The following is a 19671-nucleotide window of genomic DNA, read 5'->3' as shown; positions in this document are numbered from 1 at the left end:
GTACATTTTGCTGAGAATTATTTTGATTTAAATGCATTTTTATGGGATAAATAAGAAAAAAATGGGGAAAAAAAACATTATTTTAAAATTTTCGGCTGTTATAGTTTTAAAATAAAACATTCTACTGTGGATAAAACATGAGTGGTGTGTATGGAATGGTGCCTCAGTATGTGAGGGACTGGTGCAGTAGTGTGTTGTGTTTATATGTGTGTAATAAGCGTGTTATATGTGTGTTATATGCGTGTTATAAGCATGTTGTGTTAGGCCCCGTTCACACTTGCGGTTCTCTGCCAAACGGACCCGATGACCTGACCGGATCCGGATCGGAACCGTACGGTTCTGATCCGGATCCGATCAGGTTGCATCAGGTGTACATCAGGATGCGATCCGGATCCGTTTGGCAAAAGATAGTAGAAATAAAATAAAAATGTTGGGGTCTGGGAGGTCAGCAGAAGGTGGACCTGTGGAATCAGGCCCTCCGCTGTTTAGCACTCACCTCCACCTCCGACATGCTGCCAACATCTCCAGCACGTTTAAAGTCACTGCTGCTCCACTCCAAAATGCTTGCCCATGTGTCCCCATCCAAAATCGCCGCTACAATACGCATAGGAAGTGGGGTAGAACGTCCGGTTTTTATAGCCAGTGTGTTGTGCGCTCTCCGTTTCTCATTGGTTTCTATTGGCCGGATGCAACAGTCCGGCTCCGCCCCAGATACGGCTGCCGGAGGAGCCGGACCAAAAAATAGCGCATGTTGGGTCTTACGCCGGAGTCCGGATCCGGTCCGGCTCCGGTCCGGACGGAACGGACGCATGTGAACGGACGCATAGACTTTCATTGCTATGCCGTGCGTCCGTTCTGTCTGTTCCGCATGCGGTCCGGCTCCGGCACGGCGATTCCGGACGGCGACCGCCAATGTGAACCGGGCCTTATATGTGTTATAAGTGTGTTATATGTATGGTATAAACATTTTATAAGCGTGTTATATGCATGTTATAAGCATAAATATGCGTGTTATAAGCGTATTATATGCGTGTTATAAGCATGTTATAAGTGTCTTATATGCGTGTTATAAGCATGTTGTGTTACAAGCATGTTATATGCATTTTATAGGTGTGTTATATGCATGTTATAAACATGTTGTGTTATATGCGTATTTTAAGCATGTTATATGCGTGTCATAAGCATGTTGTGTTATAAGCGTGTTTTATGCATGTTATAAGTGTTATATGCGTGTTATAAGCATGTTATATGCGTGTTATAAGCGTGTTGTGTTATATGCATGTTATATGTCTGTTATAAGCATGTTATATGCGTGTTATAAGCATGTTATATGCGTGTTATAAGCGTGTTGTGTTATATGCATGTTGTATGTCTGTTATAAGCATGTTATATGCGTGTTATAAGCATGTTATATGCGTGTTATAAGCGTGTTGTGTTATATGCATGTTGTATGTCTGTTATAAGCATGTTATATGCGTGTTATAAGCATGTTATATGCGTGTTATAAGCATGTTATATGCATGTTATAAGCATGTTATATGTGTGTTATAAGCATGTTGTGTTATATGCATGTTGTATGTCTGTTATAAGCATGTTATATGCGTGTTATAAGCATGTTATATGCGTGTTATAAGCGTGTTGTGTTATATGCATGTTGTATGTCTGTTATAAGCATGTTATATGCGTGTTATAAGCATGTTATATGCGTGTTATAAGCGTGTTGTGTTATATGCATGTTGTATGTCTGTTATAAGCATGTTATATGCGTGTTATAAGTGTGTTGTGTTATATGCATGTTGTATGTCTGTTATAAGCATGTTATATGCGTGTTATAAGCGTGTTGTGTTATATGCATGTTGTATGTCTGTTATAAGCATGTTATATGCGTGTTATAAGTGTGTTGTGTTATATGCATGTTGTATGTCTGTTATAAGCATGTTATATGCGTGTTATAAGCGTGTTGTGTTATATGCATGTTGTATGTCTGTTATAAGCATGTTATATGCGTGTTATAAGCATGTTATATGCGTGTTATAAGCGTGTTGTGTTATATGCATGTTGTATGTGTGTTATAAGCGTGTTATATGCGTGTTATAAGCATGTTGTGTTATAAGCATGTCTCTGTGTCCCTGCAGCTGTCAGAGGCCTCCAGCATGCGGATAAGCCTGCCGGTTTTCACTTTCTTGGGGAAACTTCTTCACACTGTGCCGGATTTGGCTGAGATCTTAGTGACAGATCATTGTAAGTCTATGTCTACATCTCACTAGCAGAAGACCAGATATTGTCTGGGGATGTATTTAGTTGTTGCTGAATCCGGACACATTTTCTAACACGGTCACTCAGTGACCAAGTTTGAGAACCCTGCCAGTGGCAGTGTAATAAGGGCTGCAGTTTACATTTTCCTGTGTAAAATGAATGGCTGAAATGTGATTGACTGTTTTATGCTCCGCCCACTGACATCAATCACCAAGTGTCCCACTGGTGTCACACAGGCTGTGGGGTTAGTATAACAGTAGGTATACTGTAGTGATGTGTGCTGTATCTATATCTCTCCTGTATAGACAACCTCATAGAGCAGGTGTCACACGGGCTGTGGGGCTAGTATAACAGTAGATATACTGTAGTGATGTGCTGTATCTATATCTCTCCTGTATAGACAGCCCCATAGAGCAGGTGTCACACGGGCTGTGGGGTTAGTATAACAGTAGATATACTGTAGTGATGTGCTGTATCTATATCTCTCCTGTATAGACAGCCTCATAGAGCAGGTGTCACACGGGCTGTGGGGCTAGTATAACAGTAGATATACTGTAGTGATGTGTGCTGTATCTATATCTCTCCTGTATAGACAGCCCCATAGAGCAGGTGTCACACGGGCTGTGGGGCTAGTATAACAGTAGATATACTGTAGTGATGTGCTGTATCTATATCTCTCCTGTATAGACAGCCTCATAGAGCAGGTGTCACACGGGCTGTGGGGTTAGTATAACAGTAGATGTGTACTGTAGTGATGTGCTGTATCTATATCTCTCCTGTATAGACAGCCCCATAGAGCAGGTGTCACATGGGCTGTGGGGTTAGTATAACGGTAGATATACTGTAGTGATGTGTGCTGTATCTATATCTCTCCTGTATAGACAGCCCCATAGAGCAGGTGTCACACGGGCTGTGGGGTTAGTATAACAGTAGATATACTGTAGTGATGTGTGCTGTATCTATATCTCTCCTGTATAGACAGCCTCATAGAGCAGGTGTCACACGGGCTGTGGGGTTAGTATAACAGTAGATATACTGTAGTGATGTGCTGTATCTATATCTCTCCTGTATAGACAGCCTCATAGAGCAGGTGTCACACGGGCTGTGGGGTTAGTATAACAGTAGATATACTGTAGTGATGTGCTGTATCTATATCTCTCCCGTATAGACAACCTCATAGAGCAGGTGTCACACGGGCTGTGGGGTTAGTATAACAGTAGATATACTGTAGTGATGTGCTGTATCTATATCTCTCCTGTATAGACAGCCCCATAGAGCAGGTGTCACACGGGCTGTGGGGTTAGTATAACAGTAGGTATACTGTAGTGATGTGTGTATCTATATCTCTCCTGTATAGACAGCCCCATAGAGCAGGTGTCACACGGGCTGTGGGGTTAGTATAACAGTAGATATACTGTAGTGATGTGCTGTATCTATATCTCTCCCATACAGACAGCCTCATAGAGCAGGTGTCACACGGGCTGTGGGGTTAGTATAAAGGCAGCCATACACTGGTCGATGTGCCATCAGATCGACCAGCTGACAGATCCCTATCTGATCGAATCTGATCAGAGAGGGATCGTATTGCTGCCTTTCCTGCAAACAGATTGTGAATCGATTTCAGCCTGAAACCGATCACAATCTGTTGTGGTGGTGCTGCCGCCGCTCCCCCCCGCCGGTATACATTACCTGAGGCTGGCTCCCGGGCGTGATGTCCCCGTCATGTGGCACCTCCGGCTCCGGCATCCGCATAGAACTTAAGCTATCACACCAGTGACAGCGGAAGTTCAAATAGAGCGCCCTCTAGTTGTACTTCCGCTGTCACTGGCATGACAGCGGAAGTTATACGAGGATGCCAGAGGTGCCATGACGGGAGCAGTGACGGACGGGATGCCCGGGAGCCAGCCTCAGGTAATGTATACCTGATCGGATCGGCCGCCGCTAGCGACGCGCTCCCTACCCGCGGGCGATCGAGGGTAATTTCCCGCACGGCGCGATCGACGGACCGATCCGATTTCGGGAGGAAATCGGATCGGCGGGTGCGTGTTGCGCGAACGATTGGCAGCAGATTCGATCCCAGTGATCGAATCTGCTGTTGAAACTGCCGCAAATCGGGCCAGTGTATGGCCACCTTAACAGTAGATATACTGTAGTGATGTGCTGTATCTATATCTCTCCTGTATAGACAGCCCCATAGAGCAGGTGTCTCACGGGCTGTGGGGTTAGTATAACAGTAGATATACTGTAGTGATGTGCTGTATCTATATCTCTCCCATACAGACAGCCTCATAGAGCAGGTGTCACACGGGCTGTGGGGTTAGTATAACAGTAGATATACTGTAGTGATGTGTGTATCTATATCTCTCCTGTATAGACAGCCCCATAGAGCAGGTGTCACACGGGCTGTGGGGTTAGTATAACAGTAGATATACTGTAGTGATGTGCTGTATCTATATCTCTCCCATACAGACAGCCTCATAGAGCAGGTGTCACACGGGCTGTGGGGTTAGTATAACAGTAGATATACTGTAGTGATGTGCTGTATCTATATCTCTCCCATACAGACAGCCTCATAGAGCAGGTGTCACACGGGCTGTGGGGTTAGTATAACAGTAGATGTGTAGTGTAGTGATGTGCTGTATCTATATCTCTCCTGTATAGACAGCCCCATAGAGCAGGTGTCACACAGGCTGTGGGGTTAGTATAACAGTAGATATACTGTAGTGATGTGCTGTATCTATATCTCTCCTGTATAGACAGCCCCATAGAGCAGGTGTCTCACGGGCTGTGGGGTTAGTATAACAGTAGATATACTGTAGTGATGTGCTGTATCTATATCTCTCCCATACAGACAGCCTCATAGAGCAGGTGTCACACGGGCTGTGGGGTTAGTATAACAGTAGATGTGTAGTGTAGTGATGTGCTGTATCTATATCTCTCCTGTATAGACAGCCCCATAGAGCAGGTGTCACACGGGCTGTGGGGTTAGTATAACAGTAGATATACTGTAGTGATGTGCTGTATCTATATCTCTCCTGTATAGACAGCCCCATAGAGCAGGTGTCACACGGGCTGTGGGGTTAGTATAACAGTAGGTATACTGTAGTGATGTGCTGTATCTATATCTCTCCTGTATAGACAACCTCATAGAGCAGGTGTCACACGGGCTGTGGGGTTAGTATAACAGTAGATATACTGTAGTGATGTGCTGTATCTATATCTCTCCTGTATAGACAGCCTCATAGAGCAGGTGTCACACGGGCTGTGGGGTTAGTATAACAGTAGATATACTGTAGTGATGTGCTGTATCTATATCTCTCCCATACAGACAGCCTCATAGAGCAGGTGTCACACGGGCTGTGGGGTTAGTATAACAGTAGATATACTGTAGTGATGTGTGTATCTATATCTCTCCTGTATAGACAGCCCCATAGAGCAGGTGTCACACAGGCTGTGGGGTTAGTATAACAGTAGGTATACTGTAGTGATGTGCTGTATCTATATCTCTCCTGTATAGACAGCCTCATAGAGCAGGTGTCACACGGGCTGTGGGGTTAGTATAACAGTAGATATACTGTAGTGATGTGTGCTGTATCTATATCTCTCCTGTATAGACAGCCCCATAGAGCAGGTGTCACACGGGCTGTGGGGTTAGTATAACAGTAGGTATACTGTAGTGATGTGTGTATCTATATCTCTCCTGTATAGACAGCCCCATAGAGCAGGTGTCACACAGGCTGTGGGGTTAGTATAACAGTAGATATACTGTAGTGATGTGCTGTATCTATATCTCTCCTGTATAGACAGCCCCATAGAGCAGGTGTCACACGGGCTGTGGGGTTAGTATAACAGTAGATGTGTACTGTAGTGATGTGCTGTATCTATATCTCTCCTGTATAGACAGCCCCATAGAGCAGGTGTCACACAGGCTGTGGGGTTAGTATAACAGTAGGTATACTGTAGTGATGTGTGCTGTATCTATATCTCTCCTGTATAGACAGCCTCATAGAGCAGGTGTCACACGGGCTGTGGGGTTAGTATAACAGTAGATATACTGTAGTGATGTGCTGTATCTATATCTCTCCTGTATAGACAGCCTCATAGAGCAGGTGTCACACGGGCTGTGGGGTTAGTATAACAGTAGATGTACTGTAGTGATGTGCTGTATCTATATCTCTCCTGTATAGACAGCCCCATAGAGCAGGTGTCACACGGGCTGTGGGGTTAGTATAACAGTAGATATACTGTAGTGATGTGTGCTGTATCTATATCTCTCCTGTATAGACAGCCCCATAGAGCAGGTGTCACACAGGCTGTGGGGTTAGTATAACAGTAGATATACTGTAGTGATGTGTGTATCTATATCTCTCCTGTATAGACAGCCCCATAGAGCAGGTGTCACACGGGCTGTGGGGTTAGTATAACAGTAGATATACTGTAGTGATGTGCTGTATCTATATCTCTCCTGTATAGACAGCCTCATAGAGCAGGTGTCACACGGGCTGTGGGGTTAGTATAACAGTAGATATACTGTAGTGATGTGCTGTATCTATATCTCTCCTGTATAGACAGCCCCATAGAGCAGGTGTCACACGGGCTGTGGGGTTAGTATAACAGTAGATATACTGTAGTGATGTGCTGTATCTATATCTCTCCTGTATAGACAGCCCCATAGAGCAGGTGTCACACGGGCTGTGGGGTTAGTATAAGAGTAGATATACTGTAGTGATGTGCTGTATCTATATCTCTCCTGTATAGACAGCCCCATAGAGCAGGTGTCACACAGGCTGTGGGGTTAGTATAACAGTAGATATACTGTAGTGATGTGCTGTATCTATATCTCTCCTGTATAGACAGCCCCATAGAGCAGGTGTCACACGGGCTGTGGGGTTAGTATAACAGTAGATGTACTGTAGTGATGTGTGTATCTATATCTCTCCTGTATAGACAGCCCCATAGAGCAGGTGTCACACGGGCTGTGGGGTTAGTATAACAGTAGATATACTGTAGTGATGTGCTGTATCTATATCTCTCCCATACAGACAGCCCCATAGAGCAGGTGTCACACGGGCTGTGGGGTTAGTATAACAGTAGATATACTGTAGTGATGTGCTGTATCTATATCTCTCCTGTATAGACAGCCCCATAGAGCAGGTGTCACACGGGCTGTGGGGTTAGTATAACAGTAGATGTGTACTGTAGTGATGTGTGCTGTATCTATATCTCTCCTGTATAGACAGCCCCATAGAGCAGGTGTCACACAGGCTGTGGGGTTAGTATAACAGTAGATATACTGTAGTGATGTGTGCTGTATCTATATCTCTAATGTATAGACAGCCCCATAGAGCAGGTGTCACACGGGCTGTGGGGTTAGTATAACAGTAGATGTGTAGTGTAGTGATGTGCTGTATCTATATCTCTCCCATACAGACAGCCCCATAGAGCAGGTGTCACACGGGCTGTGGGGTTAGTATAACAGTAGATGTATACTGTAGTGATGTGCTGTATCTATATCTCTCCTGTATAGACAGCCCCATAGAGCAGGTGTCACACAGGCTGTGGGGTTAGTATAACAGTAGATGTGTAGTGTAGTGATGTGCTGTATCTATATCTCTCCTGTATAGACAGCCTCATAGAGCAGGTGTCACACAGGCTGTGGGGTTAGTATAACAGTAGATATACTGTAGTGATGTGCTGTATCTATATCTCTCCTGTATAGACAGCCTCATAGAGCAGGTGTCACACGGGCTGTGGGGTTAGTATAACAGTAGATGTGTACTGTAGTGATGTGTGCTGTATCTATATCTCTCCTGTATAGACAGCCCCATAGAGCAGGTGTCACACGGGCTGTGGGGTTAGGATAACAGTAGATATACTGTAGTGATGTGTGTATCTATATCTCTCCTGTATAGACAGCCCCATAGAGCAGGTGTCTCACGGGCTGTGGGGTTAGTATAACAGTAGATATACTGTAGTGATGTGTGTATCTATATCTCTCCTGTATAGACAGCCCCATAGAGCAGGTGTCACACAGGCTGTGGGGTTAGTATAACAGTAGATATACTGTAGTGATGTGCTGTATCTATATCTCTCCTGTATAGACAGCCCCATAGAGCAGGTGTCACACGGGCTGTGGGGTTAGGATAACAGTAGATATACTGTAGTGATGTGCTGTATCTATATCTCTCCTGTATAGACAGCCCCATAGAGCAGGTGTCACACGGGCTGTGGGGTTAGTATAACAGTAGATATACTGTAGTGATGTGTGTATCTATATCTCTCCTGTATAGACAGCCCCATAGAGCAGGTGTCTCACGGGCTGTGGGGTTAGTATAACAGTAGATATACTGTAGTGATGTGCTGTATCTATATCTCTCCTGTATAGACAGCCCCATAGAGCAGGTGTCACACGGGCTGTGGGGTTAGTATAACAGTAGATATACTGTAGTGATGTGCTGTATCTATATCTCTCCTGTATAGACAGCCCCATAGAGCAGGTGTCACACGGGCTGTGGGGTTAGTATAACAGTAGATGTGTAGTGTAGTGATGTGTGTATCTATATCTCTCCCATACAGACAGCCTCATAGAGCAGGTGTCACACGGGCTGTGGGGTTAGTATAACAGTAGATGTGTAGTGTAGTGATGTGCTGTATCTATATCTCTCCTGTATAGACAGCCCCATAGAGCAGGTGTCACACGGGCTGTGGGGTTAGTATAAGAGTAGATATACTGTAGTGATGTGCTGTATCTATATCTCTCCTGTATAGACAGCCCCATAGAGCAGGTGTCACACAGGCTGTGGGGTTAGTATAACAGTAGATATACTGTAGGGATGTGCTGTATCTATATCTCTCCTGTATAGACAGCCCCATAGAGCAGGTGTCACACAGGCTGTGGGGTTAGTATAACAGTAGATATACTGTAGTGATGTGCTGTATCTATATCTCTCCTGTATAGACAGCCCCATAGAGCAGGTGTCACACGGGCTGTGGGGTTAGTATAACAGTAGATATACTGTAGTGATGTGCTGTATCTATATCTCTCCTGTATAGACAGCCCCATAGAGCAGGTGTCACACGGGCTGTGGGGTTAGTATAACAGTAGATGTACTGTAGTGATGTGTGTATCTATATCTCTCCTGTATAGACAGCCCCATAGAGCAGGTGTCACACGGGCTGTGGGGTTAGTATAACAGTAGATATACTGTAGTGATGTGCTGTATCTATATCTCTCCCATACAGACAGCCCCATAGAGCAGGTGTCACACGGGCTGTGGGGTTAGTATAACAGTAGATGTACTGTAGTGATGTGTGTATCTATATCTCTCCTGTATAGACAGCCTCATAGAGCAGATGTCACACGGGCTGTGGGGTTAGTATAACAGTAGATATACTGTAGTGATGTGCTGTATCTATATCTCTCCTGTATAGACAGCCCCATAGAGCAGGTGTCACACGGGCTGTGGGGTTAGTATAACAGTAGATATACTGTAGTGATGTGTGCTGTATCTATATCTCTCCTGTATAGACAGCCTCATAGAGCAGGTGTCACACAGGCTGTGGGGTTAGTATAACAGTAGATATACTGTAGTGATGTGCTGTATCTATATCTCTCCTGTATAGACAGCCCCATAGAGCAGGTGTCACACGGGCTGTGGGGTTAGTATAACAGTAGATATACTGTAGTGATGTGTGTATCTATATCTCTCCTGTATAGACAGCCCCATAGAGCAGGTGTCACACGGGCTGTGGGGTTAGTATAACAGTAGATATACTGTAGTGATGTGCTGTATCTATATCTCTCCTGTATAGACAGCCCCATAGAGCAGGTGTCACACGGGCTGTGGGGTTAGTATAACAGTAGATATACTGTAGTGATGTGCTGTATCTATATCTCTCCTGTATAGACAGCCTCATAGAGCAGGTGTCACACGGGCTGTGGGGTTAGTATAACAGTAGATATACTGTAGTGATGTGCTGTATCTATATCTCTCCTGTATAGACAGCCCCATAGAGCAGGTGTCACACAGGCTGTGGGGTTAGTATAACAGTAGATATACTGTAGTGATGTGTGCTGTATCTATATCTCTCCTGTATAGACAGCCCCATAGAGCAGGTGTCACACGGGCTGTGGGGTTAGTATAACAGTAGGTATACTGTAGTGATGTGTGTATCTATATCTCTCCTGTATAGACAGCCTCATAGAGCAGGTGTCACACGGGCTGTGGGGCTAGTATAACAGTAGATATACTGTAGTGATGTGCTGTATCTATATCTCTCCTGTATAGACAGCCTCATAGAGCAGGTGTCACACGGGCTGTGGGGTTAGTATAACAGTAGATATACTGTAGTGATGTGTGTATCTATATCTCTCCTGTATAGACAGCCCCATAGAGCAGGTGTCACACAGGCTGTGGGGTTAGTATAACAGTAGATATACTGTAGTGATGTGCTGTATCTATATCTCTCCTGTATAGACAGCCCCATAGAGCAGGTGTCACACGGGCTGTGGGGTTAGTATAACAGTAGATATACTGTAGTGATGTGCTGTATCTATATCTCTCCTGTATAGACAGCCCCATAGAGCAGGTGTCACACGGGCTGTGGGGTTAGTATAACAGTAGATATACTGTAGTGATGTGCTGTATCTATATCTCTCCTGTATAGACAGCCCCATAGAGCAGGTGTCACACGGGCTGTGGGGTTAGTATAACAGTAGATATACTGTAGTGATGTGTGTATCTATATCTCTCCTGTATAGACAGCCCCATAGAGCAGGTGTCACACGGGCTGTGGGGTTAGTATAACAGTAGATATACTGTAGTGATGTGCTGTATCTATATCTCTCCTGTATAGACAGCCCCATAGAGCAGGTGTCACACGGGCTGTGGGGTTAGTATAACAGTAGATGTGTACTGTAGTGATGTGCTGTATCTATATCTCTCCTGTATAGACAGCCCCATAGAGCAGGTGTCACACGGGCTGTGGGGTTAGTATAACAGTAGATATACTGTAGTGATGTGCTGTATCTATATCTCTCCCATACAGACAGCCTCATAGAGCAGGTGTCACACGGGCTGTGGGGTTAGTATAACAGTAGATGTGTACTGTAGTGATGTGCTGTATCTATATCTTTCCCATACAGACAGCCTCATAGAGCAGGTGTCACACGGGCTGTGGGGTTAGTATAACAGTAGATATACTGTAGTGATGTGCTGTATCTATATCTCTCCTGTATAGACAGCCCCATAGAGCAGGTGTCACACGGGCTGTGGGGTTAGTATAACAGTAGATATACTGTAGTGATGTGTGTATCTATATCTCTCCTGTATAGACAGCCCCATAGAGCAGGTGTCACACGGGCTGTGGGGTTAGTATAACAGTAGATATACTGTAGTGATGTGCTGTATCTATATCTCTCCTGTATAGACAGCCCCATAGAGCAGGTGTCACACGGGCTGTGGGGTTAGTATAACAGTAGATATACTGTAGTGATGTGCTGTATCTATATCTCTCCTGTATAGACAGCCTCATAGAGCAGGTGTCACACGGGCTGTGGGGTTAGTATAACAGTAGATATACTGTAGTGATGTGCTGTATCTATATCTCTTCTGTATAGACAGCCCCATAGAGCAGGTGTCACACAGGCTGTGGGGTTAGTATAACAGTAGATATACTGTAGTGATGTGTGCTGTATCTATATCTCTCCTGTATAGACAGCCCCATAGAGCAGGTGTCACACGGGCTGTGGGGTTAGTATAACAGTAGGTATACTGTAGTGATGTGTGTATCTATATCTCTCCTGTATAGACAGCCTCATAGAGCAGGTGTCACACGGGCTGTGGGGCTAGTATAACAGTAGATATACTGTAGTGATGTGCTGTATCTATATCTCTCCTGTATAGACAGCCTCATAGAGCAGGTGTCACACGGGCTGTGGGGTTAGTATAACAGTAGATATACTGTAGTGATGTGTGTATCTATATCTCTCCTGTATAGACAGCCCCATAGAGCAGGTGTCACACAGGCTGTGGGGTTAGTATAACAGTAGATATACTGTAGTGATGTGCTGTATCTATATCTCTCCTGTATAGACAGCCCCATAGAGCAGGTGTCACACGGGCTGTGGGGTTAGTATAACAGTAGATATACTGTAGTGATGTGCTGTATCTATATCTCTCCTGTATAGACAGCCCCATAGAGCAGGTGTCACACGGGCTGTGGGGTTAGTATAACAGTAGATATACTGTAGTGATGTGCTGTATCTATATCTCTCCTGTATAGACAGCCCCATAGAGCAGGTGTCACACGGGCTGTGGGGTTAGTATAACAGTAGATATACTGTAGTGATGTGTGTATCTATATCTCTCCTGTATAGACAGCCCCATAGAGCAGGTGTCTCACGGGCTGTGGGGTTAGTATAACAGTAGATATACTGTAGTGATGTGCTGTATCTATATCTCTCCTGTATAGACAGCCCCATAGAGCAGGTGTCACACGGGCTGTGGGGTTAGTATAACAGTAGATGTGTACTGTAGTGATGTGCTGTATCTATATCTCTCCTGTATAGACAGCCCCATAGAGCAGGTGTCACACGGGCTGTGGGGTTAGTATAACAGTAGATATACTGTAGTGATGTGCTGTATCTATATCTCTCCCATACAGACAGCCTCATAGAGCAGGTGTCACACGGGCTGTGGGGTTAGTATAACAGTAGATGTGTACTGTAGTGATGTGCTGTATCTATATCTTTCCCATACAGACAGCCTCATAGAGCAGGTGTCACACGGGCTGTGGGGTTAGTATAACAGTAGATATACTGTAGTGATGTGTGCTGGATCTATATCTCTCCTGTATAGACAGCCTCATAGAGCAGGTGTCACACGGGCTGTGGGGTTAGTATAACAGTAGATATACTGTAGTGATGTGCTGTATCTATATCTCTCCTGTATAGACAGCCCCATAGAGCAGGTGTCACACGGGCTGTGGGGTTAGTATAACAGTAGATGTGTAGTGTAGTGATGTGCTGTATCTATATCTCTCCTGTATAGACAGCCCCATAGAGCAGGTGTCACACAGGCTGTGGGGTTAGTATAACAGTAGATATACTGTAGTGATGTGTGCTGTATCTATATCTCTCCTGTATAGACAGCCTGATAGAGCAGGTGTCACACAGGCTGTGGGGTTAGTATAACAGTAGGTATACTGTAGTGATGTGCTGTATCTATAACTCTCCTGTATAGACAGCCCCATAGAGCAGGTGTCACACGGGCTGTGGGGTTAGTATAACAGTAGGTATACTGTAGTGATGTGTGCTGTATCTATATCTCTCCTGTATAGACAGCCCCATAGAGCAGGTGTCACACGGGCTGTGGGGTTAGTATAACAGTAGATATACTGTAGTGATGTGCTGTATCTATATCTCTCCTGTATAGACAGCCCCATAGAGCAGGTGTCACACGGGCTGTGGGGTTAGTATAACAGTAGATATACTGTAGTGATGTGCGCTGTATCTATATCTCTCCTGTATAGACAGCCCCATAGAGCAGGCGTCACACGGGCTGTGGGGTTAGTATAACAGTAGATATACTGTAGTGATGTGCTGTATCTATATCTCTCCTGTATAGACAGCCCCATAGAGCAGGTGTCACACGGGCTGTGGGGTTAGTATAACAGTAGATATACTGTAGTGATGTGCTGTATCTATATCTCTCCCATACAGACAGCCCCATAGAGCAGGTGTCACACGGGCTGTGGGGTTAGTATAACAGTAGATATACTGTAGTGATGTGTGTATCTATATCTCTCCTCTATAGACAGCCCCATAGAGCAGGTGTCACACGGGCTGTGGGGTTAGTATAACAGTAGATATACTGTAGTGATGTGTGCTGTATCTATATCTCTCCTGTATAGACAGCCTCATAGAGCAGGTGTCACACGGGCTGTGGGGTTAGTATAACAGTAGATATACTGTAGTGATGTGCTGTATCTATATCTCTCCTGTATAGACAGCCCCATAGAGCAGGTGTCACACAGGCTGTGGCGTTAGTATAACAGTAGATGTGTACTGTAGTGATGTGTGCTGTATCTATATCTCTCCTGTATAGACAGCCCCATAGAGCAGGTGTCACACGGGCTGTGGGGTTAGTATAACAGTAGATATACTGTAGTGATGTGCTGTATCTATATCTCTCCTGTATAGACAGCCCCATAGAGCAGGTGTCACACGGGCTGTGGGGTTAGTATAACAGTAGATATACTGTAGTGATGTGCTGTATCTATATCTCTCCTGTATAGACAGCCTCATAGAGCAGGTGTCACACGGGCTGTGGGGCTAGTATAACAGTAGATATACTGTAGTGATGTGCTGTATCTATATCTCTCCTGTATAGACAGCCTCATAGAGCAGGTGTCACACGGGCTGTGGGGTTAGTATAACAGTAGATATACTGTAGTGATGTGCTGTATCTATATCTCTCCTGTATAGACAGCCTCATAGAGCAGGTGTCACACGGGCTGTGGGGTTAGTATAACAGTAGGTATACTGTAGTGATGTGCTGTATCTATATCTCTCCTGTATAGACAGCCCCATAGAGCAGGTGTCACACGGGCTGTGGGGTTAGTATAACAGTAGATGTGTACTGTAGTGATGTGCTGTATCTATATCTCTCCTGTATAGACAGCCCCATAGAGCAGGTGTCACACGGGCTGTGGGGTTAGTATAACAGTAGATATACTGTAGTGATGTGCTGTATCTATATCTCTCCTGTACAGACAGCCCCATAGAGCAGGTGTCACACGGGCTGTGGGGTTAGTATAACAGTAGATATACTGTAGTGATGTGCTGTATCTATATCTCTCCTGTATAGACAGCCTCATAGAGCAGGTGTCACACGGGCTGTGGGGTTAGTATAACAGTAGATATACTGTAGTGATGTGCTGTATCTATATCTCTCCTGTATAGACAGCCCCATAGAGCAGGTGTCACACGGGCTGTGGGGTTAGTATAACAGTAGATATACTGTAGTGATGTGCTGTATCTATATCTCTCCTGTATAGACAGCCCCATAGAGCAGGTGTCACACGGGCTGTGGGGTTAGTATAACAGTAGATGTGTACTGTAGTGATGTGCTGTATCTATATCTCTCCTGTATAGACAGCCCCATAGAGCAGGTGTCACACGGGCTGTGGGGTTAGTATAACAGTAGATATACTGTAGTGATGTGCTGTATCTATATCTCTCCCATACAGACAGCCTCATAGAGCAGGTGTCACACGGGCTGTGGGGTTAGTATAACAGTAGATGTGTACTGTAGTGATGTGCTGTATCTATATCTCTCCTGTATAGACAGCCCCATAGAGCAGGTGTCACACGGGCTGTGGGGTTAGTATAACAGTAGATGTGTAGTGTAGTGATGTGCTGTATCTATATCTTTCCCATACAGACAGCCTCATAGAGCAGGTGTCACACGGGCTGTGGGGTTAGTATAACAGTAGATATACTGTAGTGATGTGTGCTGGATCTATATCTCTCCTGTATAGACAGCCTCATAGAGCAGGTGTCACACAGGCTGTGGGGTTAGTATAACAGTAGATATACTGTAGTGATGTGCTGTATCTATATCTCTCCTGTATAGACAGCCCCATAGAGCAGGTGTCACACGGGCTGTGGGGTTAGTATAACAGTAGATGTGTAGTGTAGTGATGTGCTGTATCTATATCTCTCCTGTATAGACAGCCCCATAGAGCAGGTGTCACACGGGCTGTGGGGTTAGTATAACAGTAGATATACTGTAGTGATGTGTGTATCTATATCTCTCCTGTATAGACAGCCCCATAGAGCAGGTGTCACACGGGCTGTGGGGTTAGTATAACAGTAGATATACTGTAGTGATGTGTGCTGTATCTATATCTCTCCTGTATAGACAGCCTCATAGAGCAGGTGTCACACGGGCTGTGGGGTTAGTATAACAGTAGATATACTGTAGTGATGTGCTGTATCTATATCTCTCCTGTATAGACAGCCCCATAGAGCAGGTGTCACACAGGCTGTGGCGTTAGTATAACAGTAGATGTGTACTGTAGTGATGTGTGCTGTATCTATATCTCTCCTGTCTAGACAGCCCCATAGAGCAGGTGTCACACGGGCTGTGGGGTTAGTATAACAGTAGATATACTGTAGTGATGTGCTGTATCTATATCTCTCCTGTATAGACAGCCCCATAGAGCAGGTGTCACACGGGCTGTGGGGTTAGTATCGCAGTAGATATACTGTAGTGATGTGCTGTATCTATATCTCTCCTGTATAGACAGCCTCATAGAGCAGGTGTCACACGGGCTGTGGGGTTAGTATAACAGTAGATATACTGTAGTGATGTGCTGTATCTATATCTCTCCTGTATAGACAGCCCCATAGAGCAGGTGTCACACGGGCTGTGGGGTTAGTATAACAGTAGATATACTGTAGTGATGTGCTGTATCTATATCTGTCCTGTATAGACAGCCCCATAGAGCAGGTGTCACACGGGCTGTGGGGTTAGTATAACGGTAGATATACTGTAGTGATGTGTGCTGTATCTATATCTCTCCTGTATAGACAGCCTCATAGAGCAGGTGTCACACGGGCTGTGGGGCTAGTATAACAGTAGATATACTGTAGTGATGTGCTGTATCTATATCTCTCCTGTATAGACAGCCCCATAGAGCAGGTGTCACACGGGCTGTGGGGTTAGTATAACAGTAGATATACTGTAGTGATGTGCTGTATCTATATCTCTCCTGTATAGACAGCCTCATAGAGCAGGTGTCACACGGGCTGTGGGGCTAGTATAACAGTAGATGTGTACTGTAGTGATGTGCTGTATCTATATCTCTCCTGTACAGACAGCCCCATAGAGCAGGTGTCACACGGGCTGTGGGGTTAGTATAACAGTAGATATACTGTAGTGATGTGCTGTATCTATATCTCTCCTGTATAGACAGCCTCATAGAGCAGGTGTCACACGGGCTGTGGGGTTAGTATAACAGTAGATATACTGTAGTGATGTGCTGTATCTATATCTCTCCTGTATAGACAGCCTCATAGAGCAGGTGTCACACGGGCTGTGGGGTTAGTATAACAGTAGATATACTGTAGTGATGTGCTGTATCTATATCTCTCCTGTATAGACAGCCCCATAGAGCAGGTGTCACACGGGCTGTGGGGTTAGTATAACAGTAGATATACTGTAGTGATGTGCTGTATCTATATCTCTCCTGTATAAACAGCCCCATAGAGCAGGTGTCACACGGGCTGTGGGGTTAGTATAACAGTAGATATACTGTAGTGATGTGCTGTATCTATATCTCTGCTGTATAGACAGCCCCATAGAGCAGGTGTCACACAGGCTGTGGGGTTAGTATAACAGTAGATATACTGTAGTGATGTGTGCTGTATCTATATCTCTCCTGTATAGACAGCCCCATAGAGCAGGTGTCACACGGGCTGTGGGGTTAGTATAACAGTAGATGTGTAGTGTAGTGATGTGCTGTATCTATATCTCTCCTGTATAGACAGCCCCATAAAGCAGGTGTCACACGGGCTGTGGGGTTAGTATAACAGTAGATATACTGTAGTGATGTGCTGTATCTATATCTCTCCTGTATAGACAGCCCCATAGAGCAGGTGTCACACGGGCTGTGGGGTTAGTATAACAGTAGATATACTGTAGTGATGTGCTGTATCTATATCTCTCCTGTATAGACAGCCCCATAGAGCAGGTGTCACACGGGCTGTGGGGTTAGTATAACAGTAGATGTGTAGTGTAGTGATGTGCTGTATCTATATCTCTCCTGTATAGTCATCCCCATAGAGCAGGTGTCACACAGGCTGTGGGGTTAGTATAACAGTAGATATACTGTAGTGATGTGCTGTATCTATATCTCTCCTGTATAGATAGCCCCATAGAGCAGGTGTCACACGGGCTGTGGGGTTAGTATAACAGTAGATGTACTGTAGTGATGTGCTGTATCTATATCTCTCCTGTATAGACAGCCCCATAGAGCAGGTGTCACACAGGCTGTGGGGTTAGTATAACAGTAGATATACTGTAGTGATGTGCTGTATCTATATCTCTCCTGTATAGACAGCCCCATAGAGCAGGTGTCACACGGGCTGTGGGGCTAGTATAACAGTAGATATACTGTAGTGATGTGCTGTATCTATATCTCTCCTGTATAGACAGCCCCATAGAGCAGGTGTCACACGGGCTGTGGGGTTAGTATAACAGTAGATATACTGTAGTGATGTGTGCTGTATCTATATCTCTCCTGTATAGACAGCCCCATAGAGCAGGTGTCACACAGGCTGTGGGGTTAGTATAACAGTAGATATACTGTAGTGATGTGCTGTATCTATATCTCTCCTGTATAGACAGCCTCATAGAGCAGGTGTCACACGGGCTGTGGGGTTAGTATAACAGTAGGTATACTGTAGTGATGTGCTGTATCTATATCTCTCCTGTATAGACAGCCTCATAGAGCAGGTGTCACACGGGCTGTGGGGTTAGTATAACAGTAGATATACTGTAGTGATGTGCTGTATCTATATCTTTCCCATACAGACAGCCTCATAGAGCAGGTGTCACACGGGCTGTGGGGTTAGTATAACAGTAGATATACTGTAGTGATGTGCTGTATCTATATCTTTCCCATACAGACAGCCTCATAGAGCAGGTGTCACACGGGCTGTGGGGTTAGTATAACAGTAGATATACTGTAGTGATGTGCTGTATCTATATCTCTCCTGTATAGACAGCCCCATAGAGCAGGTGTCACACGGGCTGTGGGGTTAGTATAACAGTAGATATACTGTAGTGATGTGTGCTGTATCTATATCTCTCCTGTATAGACAGCCCCATAGAGCAGGTGTCACACAGGCTGTGGGGTTAGTATAACAGTAGATATACTGTAGTGATGTGCTGTATCTATATCTCTCCTGTATAGACAGCCTCATAGAGCAGGTGTCACACGGGCTGTGGGGTTAGTATAACAGTAGATATACTGTAGTGATGTGCTGTATCTATATCTCTCCTGTATAGACAGCCCCATAGAGCAGGTGTCACACGGGCTGTGGGGTTAGTATAACAGTAGATATACTGTAGTGATGTGTGCTGTATCTATATCTCTCCTGTATAGACAGCCTCATAGAGCAGGTGTCACACAGGCTGTGGGGTTAGTATAACAGTAGATATACTGTAGTGATGTGCTGTATCTATATCTCTCCTGTATAGACAGCCCCATAGAGCAGGTGTCACACGGGCTGTGGGGTTAGTATAACAGTAGATATACTGTAGTGATGTGTGTATCTATATCTCTCCTGTATAGACAGCCCCATAGAGCAGGTGTCACACGGGCTGTGGGGTTAGTATAACAGTA

At 44.9% G+C, this 19671-nt stretch overlaps 1 protein-coding gene across 2 annotated transcripts in view; it reads left to right on the top strand.

Moving 5' to 3' along the window:
• The window catches only part of MEI1 (meiotic double-stranded break formation protein 1), a 501764-nt gene that overhangs the window by 127245 nt on the left and 354848 nt on the right, over nucleotides 1–19671 (top strand). For both annotated transcript variants that reach the window (XM_068254993.1, XM_068254992.1), the window contains exon 5: nucleotides 2136–2241. In XM_068254993.1, the coding sequence (XP_068111094.1) occupies nucleotides 2136–2241 (106 nt within the window). The remainder of the gene's footprint in view (nucleotides 1–2135; nucleotides 2242–19671) is intronic.

This window comes from Hyperolius riggenbachi, chromosome 9 (genome assembly GCF_040937935.1).
Source record: "Hyperolius riggenbachi isolate aHypRig1 chromosome 9, aHypRig1.pri, whole genome shotgun sequence".
Lineage (NCBI taxonomy): Eukaryota > Metazoa > Chordata > Amphibia > Anura > Hyperoliidae > Hyperolius > Hyperolius riggenbachi.
Note: the sequence above shows the minus strand (reverse complement) of the source record. Positions and strands in the feature narration are given on the sequence as shown.